The following is a 9,059-nucleotide window of genomic DNA, read 5'->3' as shown; positions in this document are numbered from 1 at the left end:
TCTAGTAAAATGGAGTGGTTTCGAAGAGCAAGTAGACTCTAAGGGGCCGTTTGACAACTTGCCAAATAATGAAAATTTATGTTCTTTTGTTCCCAGAATAAGTTTGGGAACAGAAATCAGTTTGTTAAATTTTTTGTGCCTAGGCACAATTTTGCAAAAAATTATTCCCAGAATTAGTTTTGGAACAGAATCAAGAAGCAAAAAAAACGTAGCTTCTTGATTCTGGAACAATTTTTCCATTTATGATTCTTCTTGATTTTCTTCTTTTTTCTTGGTTTGTTGTTGTTCTTTTTCTCTGCCTGCCACCCGCCTGCCGCCACCTATCGCCGCTTGCTGCTGCCTGCCTCTGGTCGGCCGCCACCATCGGCCACAGGCCAGGGTCAGCGAGGGCGTCGCGACCCTTGCCGCCTGGGCGAGCGCAGCTCGTGGTCGCGACGGCAAGGTCTCGCCCAGCCATGGCGAGGCTCGACCTTACCCAGATCTAGCGACTGTGAGGTCGGCGATGAGGGCGGCGGTGAGGGCCGCGACGCTCTCGCCGACCCTGGCTTGTGGCCGGTGGCCAAGACAAAAAAGAAAAAAAAAGAAAAAAAGGAAAAAAAGAAAGAAATATTAAAAAATTCAAAATATTATTAATAAAAAGAAATTTTGTGTAGTTACCAAATGCATTTTTATTTTTTTTCTATTTTAAGAACAGAAATTTTAGGCAGTTACCAAACGCCTTCAAATGCTTAGAAATTATTTCTAGGCACGGAATAAAAAAGAATCATTTCTATGCAGAGTCTATTTTCGGGTACAGAATGATTGCCATGCACAACCTAATTCTTCAAAGTCCCTTCCTAACATGGCATTGACTTTAACTTTCCGATCACAGAAGCCTCCTTTGGCACATTAAAAGAAGGGACAAAAGAATCGGTCCAAATCAATTCCATATCATCTTCCATCTAAGCATTTGAAACCATAAAAGAAAAAAAAAACACGTGGTTGGGTGGTCAATTCCAACCATCATTCCTAATGATTTCTTATCACCTCCTCGATCATGGAGCTTTTAAATAAAGCTTAATTAGCCCTAATGATTTCTTTTTCCCCCTCCTCTTTTCGTAAACCATTGTTCCCCACTTACAGCTAATTTTCTTTTTAAATAATTATTTTTTTACTTTTTTTGTGGGTAAATTTTTTTTCAAATTCTTTGCGGGTCCGACATGCCATATAGAAAGATGTGTGTATATATATATATATGTGTGTGTAGCGAATCGATTTAATAATTATTAGCAAAACAGAAGATATGGAAGGGGGTTTCCTCAATTCAATGATTGGAGGCAACAGTGACCAGAAAATGTGGTGTAGGGAAAGCCATAGGTGCCTGCCCCATTCCGGAAAATAATCACTCCAATTTATTCCATCTTAATTATCGATTTTCTTCCCCCCTTTTTTTTTTGGCTCGATTTCTTTCCCCAGTGAAATAGGGGAAAATAAATAAATATCGAAATGTTCTACCATCTAAGACATCGGGGCTCAAAATGATCAATTTGCAATTAATTAAAGGAAGCAAAAAAAGAGGAAAAAAGAAAGGAAGAGAAAAATCATGGGAAGAGTTGATGCGAAGAGGCAAGAAAAAGCAAAATGACGCAAATGATCTTTAAACTTTGACCCAATATGCATTATGGTCCACGAACTTTTAAATTTATTCAATGAGGTCCCTAAATTTCAACCCAATGTGCAATATTATCCCTGAACTTTTAATTTGTTTAATATGATCTTCGAACATTCTAATCCCTTGATTGTACGAAAATATTCAATGTTGTCCCTGAACTTAAATTAATGGAAGGACAACATTGAATATTTGGACTAGTTTGAATATTTACCAACGAACAGATTAAAATTTCAAGACGACATTACACATTGAGCTAAAATTCAGAAATCACACCTAATAGATTACAAATTCACGGATAACATTACACATTAAATTTAATGTTTAGAGACTATTTGTGCTATTATGTCGGCAAATAAAGTAAATTGGAACAAAAAACAAAAATGTAAATTGGAACATCCTCTGCGGAATATGCTGGTTTGGACTTGGGACTCGGGGACCATCTTTCTTTATATTTGTTCATGTACTTTTAACTTTGATCCAATATGCATTGTGGTCTATGTACTTTTAAATTTGTTCAATGAGGTCCCTAAATTTCAGCCCAATGTGCAATATTATCCCTGAACTTTTAATTTGTTTAATATGATTTTCGAACATTCTAATTCCTTGATTATACGAAAATATTCAATGTTGTATCAGAACTTAAATTAATGGAAAGACAATATTGAATATTTGGACTAGTTTGAATATTTACTAACGAACGGATTAAAATTTCAGGACGACATTACACATTGAGCTAAAATTCAGAAATCATATCTAATAGATTACAAATTCACGGATTATATTACATATTAAATTTAATATTTAGGGACTATTTGTGCTATTATGTCGGCAAAAAAAGTAAATTGGAACAAAAAACAAAAATGTAAATTGGAACATCCTCCGCGGAATATGCTGGCTTGGACTTGGGAATCGGGGACCATCTTTCTTTAATGTTTTGTCACTTGGGCACTAAGAAATCAGAAAAAAAATGTGCTGTTATTCGTGGAAATGATAAAGTGTTTTTGGGTCTCCGCCTTTCCAGCGAAAATCGAGTGCCGCACCTCACGTGCCCATGCCGGCCGTGCGCCCCACGCTCCTACAGTTTTTTTCATTTCCTGGAAAGTGAAAGGCAAAAAAATGGGTAATGTTCCTATTAGGGATGAGCAATTTGAACCGCCCAAACTGGGACCAGACCGGATCGACTGGTTTGATCCGATTCTCGGGATGGTCCGGTTTCCGGTTCCAAAAAGTAGAACCGGTTTCCGGGCGGTTCGGTTCTCGGTTTCAAGGGGAAACCGGACCGGATCGGACCGACTATTTAATATATATTTTTGTTATTTTTTTCTTTAAAAAAATTAATAAAATGTGAACTAAACTCTAAGTGAACTTCATTATCATAATTTTATTGATAAAAATTAGTAAAATGTGAATTAAATCCTAAGTAAACTTCATTGATATAAATTCATTGACAAAAATTAGTAAAATGTGAATCGAACCTTAAGTGCTTAACAAAAAAAAAAAAACTAAACTCTAAGTGACCGGTTCCATTAGACCGGACTGGCGGTTCAGTCCGGTTCTCAGTCCTAGAATCAATCGGTTCGGTCTGCGGCTCCCAAAATTGGAAACCGGTTCTCTCGGTCCGGTTCCAAGGTGAAACCGGGAACCGGACTAGACCGGGAACCGATCACCCCTAGTTCCTATCATGCCAGATGATGCTAATGATAGGTACTGATAGAACAGTAGAGTCGTCAGATGCGCAAATCCCATCGCCTAAAAGCTCGGTCCGTGCGCACCACAAGTTACGAATTCCTGGTTATGCTACGATGCTTGCTGGCGTGAATATGGAAAGGTCGTCGATCGAGTTAAGAATCAAATAGCATCGGAAAAAAACTGTTGTGCGCGGGGCGATGGTCCCGTGAAACAGGCTAAGGCCTCGTGCGGCTTGAAGGGAAGCCGAGCCGATAGATCCTCTTGTCCGCCACGTGAAATCCGTTCGTGCTAGTGAAACTGCCGCGTGTGGATCGAACCTTGATCGAGGAAGACGAACACGGAGTATAGTCGTGCTCGTGACATTAGTTTTTGCTTCACCGCATCAGAGTGTTGCCCAAGAACGGATCACCTTCCCGGAAACCAGGACGACCATTTCTACCAATCATGGAAGCTGACGACTACGCGCCCCGACGAAAGTGGGGGGTGGGCCATTCGCTAATAAAGAGAGATCGATCTCCTTCCAAAGTTGACCTCCTCCTCCACCTCCTGTCCAGCTACATCGCCCTAGGAGAAGAAGAAGAAGAAGAAGAACGCCCGCCCCTGTTTTTTGACCTTTCCTTTCTTTCTTGGGCAGAGACAAAAATGGCCGTACTTTCCATGAAACATTCCTCTTCCAGCTCTTCCTCCTCCTCCTCTGTGGCCGAAGCGAAGCACCATTGATGCCTTTTGATCTCGCCTCCTGATCGCCCGTACCTTTATTTCTTTTCGTTGCGTTGCATTAGGACCCCGTCAGCACATCTGACGCGATTGTTCTTTCGTTCTTTTCCTCCGTCTGTCAGGAGCATCGGGTTCTGATTCGGAGATTGAAAAAGGGTAGAGTCTTTCGATCGGAAAGGAGCCTTCTTTCTTGGAAAATCCAGCAATCCGGTTTCTGGGTTCCTGATATCGTCCCCCCCTGAGGAGTGGGTTTTCCTTTTTTTTTTTTTGTTTGATTTTGGGTTGATTGAGTTCGGGTCTCGTTAGAAGCGGAAGCTCGCAGAAGAAAGATTTCGTTTCAGGCGTTTGCCCATTTTCGTGTGTTTCTGTAATGTTTAGATGAATTTGGGAAGTGGAAGCTTGGTGAATTTGATTTAGCTCTCGAGGAAAGGCCCTGTCTTGTGCTGTTGTCGTCGGTGCTGTTGGTTGCAAATCAATGGGAAAGCCCACGGCGAAGAAGAAGCAGCCTGCTGCACCGAAACCCAGCGATGCTCACGGCAAGCCGAGCAAACCCTCCGACCGCAACTCCAAGGCCTTTGATGAAGACACTGCGGTGTTCATCACCATGTCTCAGGAGCTCAAGGAAGAAGGTAACAAGCTCTTTCAGAAGAGGGATCATGAAGGCGCCATGTTGAAGTACGAAAAGGCCCTTAAACTTTTGCCGAAAAATCATATTGATGTCGCTTACCTGCGCAGCACTATGGCCGCTTGTTACATGCAGTTGGGGATTGGCGAATATCCGCGAGCAATCAATGAATGTAATTTAGCATTAGAAGTGTCCCCTAAGTATAGTAAAGCGCTCTTGAAGCGCGCGAAATGCTACGAGGTGTTGAATAGGTTGGATTTGGCTCTGAGAGATGTTAACAATGTCCTGAGTATGGAGCCGAATAATTTAAATGCGCTAGAGCTTGTGGAGAAGGTGAAAAAGGCCATTAGTGATAAAGGTATCCAGATTGAGGACAAAGAAGTTGTCTTGGAGAATAGTGAGTCCCCTAGTGCATTGCCGGCACGCAAATTGGCAAAAGAGAAGTCGAAGAAGAAAAGGAGTGGCAAAGTTGAGGAGAAGAAGGCCGAGGATAAGATGGTTATAGAGGATTCGACGGCCATTGTGAAAGATAAGGAAGTGGTTTTGAAGGCTATCGAGGAAGAGAAAGAGATAACTACGGATGTCAAGGAAGAACAGAAAGTGGTTACTAGGACGGTGAAATTGGTTTTGGGTGAGGATATAAGATGGGCTCAATTGCCTCTAAACTGTAGTATAAAGTTGGTGCGGGATGTTGTGTTGGATAGGTTTCCTGGCCTGAAGGGCGTTCTCGTGAAGTATAGGGATCGAGAAGGTGATTTGGTCACTATCACTACTACGGATGAGCTCAGGTTGGCTGAAACATCCAGTGAGCAGCAGGGTTCGTTTAGATTGTTTGTTGCAGAAGTTAGTCCTGATCAGGAGCCAGGTTATGAGGGAAATGAGGAGGAGTTGGACAACAGTGAGAGAGAAGCAGCTGCTGTGATTGAGGATGGTCGATTCGAGAAAGAAGGAACTATCGAGAAAGGCTCTACTTGCATAGAGGACTGGATCACTGAGTTTGCACGGCTGTTTAAGAACCACGTCGGGTTCGATTCTGATTCTTACTTGGATCTTCATGAGCTAGGGATGAAACTTTATTCCGAGGCGATGGAAGATGCAGTCACGAGTGAAGATGCTCAAAAACTTTTTGAGATTGCAGCGGAGAAGTTCCAAGAAATGGCAGCTCTAGCATTGTTAAATTGGGGCAACGTTCACATGTCCCGAGCGAGGAAACGAGTTTTCTTTTCGGAAGATAATTCTAGGGACGCTATACTGTCACAGATTAAAACAGCATATGACTGGGCACAAAGGGAATATATCAAGGCAGGACTGAGGTATGAGGAAGCTCTGAAAATGAAACCCGACTTCTATGAAGGTCTGCTCGCACTTGGGCAGCAGCAGTTTGAGCAAGCAAAGCTCTGCTGGTATTACGCGATTGGGAACAATATTGACTTGGAGACTGCTTCTTCTGAGGTCCTAATGCTCTATAACAAGGCTGAAGATAGCATGGAGAGAGGAATGCAGATGTATGAGGAGATGGAGGAGCAACGTCTCAATGGAATCTCTAGAGAAGAGAAAGATAAAGCTCAGCTCCAAAAGATGGGACTTGATGCTTTATTGAAAGAGGCGTCTCCAGAGGAAGCTGCCGAACAGGCTGCCAATATGAAGTCACAGATTTACCTTTTGTGGGGCACCTTACTTTATGAGCGTTCTGTTGTAGAGTATAGGCTAGAATTACCAACCTGGGAAGAATGCGTGGAGGTTGCTGTGGAAAAGTTTGAACTCGCTGGAGCATCTCCTACAGATATAGCTGTCATGATTAAGAACCATTGCTCAAATGAAACCGCTCTGGAAGGTAATTAGCCATATATCTGATGGTGCTTACGAAACTTGACTCCCTTGCGCTTTAAGAAGGTTATTTGATAGTACCTAAAAAAGATGACTGTGTATTTTTATCTATAGAAATTAGGAGAACTGTCTTTTGCAACTAAAAGCATTTAACTGGGTAAATTAGCGATGTAAAAAATTCTTTTAGTTTCTCTTTCTTGGTTCGTTTGCCTACGTTGTACATAGCACGATGACGTGAACCGAAGTTAAAGGAACTTTTGACGGATTGCATCCCCGATCTTGTTAAAGTTTTTCCTTGCATTTGTTGGGATATCTAATTTAGTATTACCTATGATATCTAGAATACAATTGACTCTGTTAAAAGCCTGCATGAAGCATAGGCAAGAGCACTGGTGAATTCATTTTTTTTGGGTGTAATTGTCTCTATTGATCGTTTGGTTTTCAAAGGCTAATTCGTAAAAACCACTGCTGCTGGTCCAGGGTTCAAGATCGATGAGATTGTCCAGGCATGGAATGAGATGTATGATGCTAAGAGATGGCAGATTGGTGTTCCATCTTTCCGTTTAGAGCCATTGTTCCGCCGGCAGGTTCCGAAACTTCATTCAATCCTGGAGCACCTATGAAGTTGTGGTTGATGGGAACTTCTCCTCGAGAATGCGACGCTCAATTTATGAAGTCTCGTTTTCTAGATTTTGCATTACTTCTGGTGAAGATAGGTAACTCCCTGTTTATTGCATTTTCTTATTCTTTTGCTTAGCAACTCCATGTCTATTGCCTTGATAAGTGGTGGAACTGCAGTTATTAATATATTGGATTTCTTATTTTTGCCTGCCATGCGTGTTAAATTACTTGAAGAATCGCATTCTGTACAGATTTATCCTCCATGTACGCAGTTATTTCGAAGGAATAGGCTTGTGATGAACCATTTGTGTCCTATAGTCATTGATAGGTCACTAATCCATTCAATTTTCCATACAAAGAGGGAGAAGCGGTTGTTCTTTTTTCTCAATTATGCCTGGCTTGGGGGAGATGGGAGAGGGAAGTTATGGGGAACTTTTGAAAATATGTCATGATGGTGTTTAGAGGGAGGTCAGTATAGATGTACTTTTGTCTTTCAGAGATGTTTACGTCTAAGTCCATAAATATGAAAGTACATGGATTCTCCATATAATATGTATCGGCTGACAGTCCCACTTCCAGAATGATGTCCTGTAATGAGTCGCAAGTGGGGTTTCATGGGTTGCCTTGTATTAGGAATGTTTCAATTCATTAATCAGCTGTTAACATTCAGCCACCTTTCTTAATCATTGGCTGTTTGACTGGTTATTTAGAAATGTATTTTGGTTGGAGACTACTGGCGAAACTTTTGTGGAAAGCAGTAGTTATAGATGAGTAGTGATGGAAAGATTGTAATCTCAGAAAGAAGCCAAACTAGAGGAAATAGTGGAACACTTGCCATGTAGGTATGACAGTGCATGTAACATGAATGCTTCATGTATGTGACTTTTGAAATTGTGATGCAATGCATCCGCAAAATGGAGGACGGTGAGACACCTTTCGCGCCCCTCTGAATTGGAATGGCTTTACTGTTTTATAGTTAGATCTAATTTCTGTTCCTTCTCTTCCAAGGTAGGATGGTCCTCATTAGTTTATCCACTTTTCATCCTTGCCAAACCCGCTAATTAGTTGGTTATGAGAAAGTCTTCTGGGCAAGCCTCTAGTTTGTCACTAATTTTTCTTTAAATATGTCCAAGAGTGTGACAGTAGTTCGGTAGAGATTTCTGAACACTACTTCACTGAATAATTCATGCGTGGCAATTTATGTGACTATCTTGAGTATGATTTCACTGGTATCCTCAATATGGCAGTAACCCGTGAATTTGCTCTGTTCTCTTTCTGATTAACTAAACAAGCATACTTGTTCTGATGTATAATTGTTTTTAATCTATTTGATTGTCACAGGTACTTTTTCATGCATTTTTCTCGTGCATAGCTCGTTGTTTGCTCAGGGAGCAAAGGACGGAAGTCGGTCCCGTGCCATTTCGGAGGGGCTCTAAGTTTTCACAGATTGCTGTAAAGCTGGATACATTTTTGTGTGCATCGTGAAGGTTGGATTGCATATAGCATATTTTTTTCACAGTTGAGATAGTGGGTCATGGGTATTTGATTTGATTTCATTCGATTTATTTCTCAAGGACAATAATGGGAGATTATTTTGGGTCACATCACCATTTGCAGTGGTGTGTGGTTTGCTTTAGATCGTGGTTGTTTCAGCTGTAACACTTTCATGGTTTCAAAGATAGCAAACGTTTATTCTTCTGAACATGTCATTTTTTCATGCTTCACTGCCTTATAGTTATGCCTGCATTTTCCTTTTCCTTCCTTTTCTTTGTTGCAAAACAATAATGGCGTCTACAGAAAATGCAGTTGTAGAATCTGTTGCTCTGCTATGCTAACTAATGGCGATGTTCCCTACCTGACCATGGAGATGGTAAAAAGCTAGTGAATTCTATTTCCCAACTCCCTTCTTTGACTCCTGTTTAGTCCATT

The 9,059-nt window shown here is 41.2% G+C and overlaps 1 protein-coding gene across 1 annotated transcript; it reads left to right on the top strand.

Annotated features, from left to right (window-relative positions):
* The first annotated feature begins 3,886 nt into the window (after window positions 1–3,886).
* LOC115674250 (protein PHOX1-like) lies at window positions 3,887–8,832 on the top strand. Its single transcript, XM_030596594.2, has 3 exons — window positions 3,887–6,516; window positions 6,990–7,225; window positions 8,472–8,832. Exons 1-2 carry the CDS (start codon window positions 4,533–4,535, stop codon window positions 7,130–7,132), a joined length of 2,127 nt encoding a protein of 708 aa, XP_030452454.1. The 5' UTR covers window positions 3,887–4,532; the 3' UTR covers window positions 7,133–7,225; window positions 8,472–8,832.
* The last annotated feature ends 227 nt before the right edge of the window (window positions 8,833–9,059 follow it).

Source organism: Syzygium oleosum, unplaced genomic scaffold (genome assembly GCF_021117445.2).
Source record: "Syzygium oleosum isolate NSW1041296 unplaced genomic scaffold, Sole_v2.1 Sole_v2.04, whole genome shotgun sequence".
In the NCBI taxonomy this organism is placed as follows: domain Eukaryota; kingdom Viridiplantae; phylum Streptophyta; class Magnoliopsida; order Myrtales; family Myrtaceae; genus Syzygium; species Syzygium oleosum.
The sequence above is the reverse complement of the archived record's forward strand: the minus strand, read 5'-3'. Positions and strand labels throughout refer to the sequence as shown.

What these genes read in the sequence shown, in the direction of transcription:
- LOC115674250 (XM_030596594.2), top strand. Translation starts at nt 4,533, where the DNA reads ATGGGAAAGCCCACGGCGAAGAAGAAGCAGCCTGCTGCACCGAAACCC. An exon ending in AAATGAAACCGCTCTGGAAG is followed by an intron (nt 6,517 to 6,989) that starts GTAATTAGCCAT and finishes CTGCTGGTCCAG; the next exon opens with GGTTCAAGATCGATGAGATT.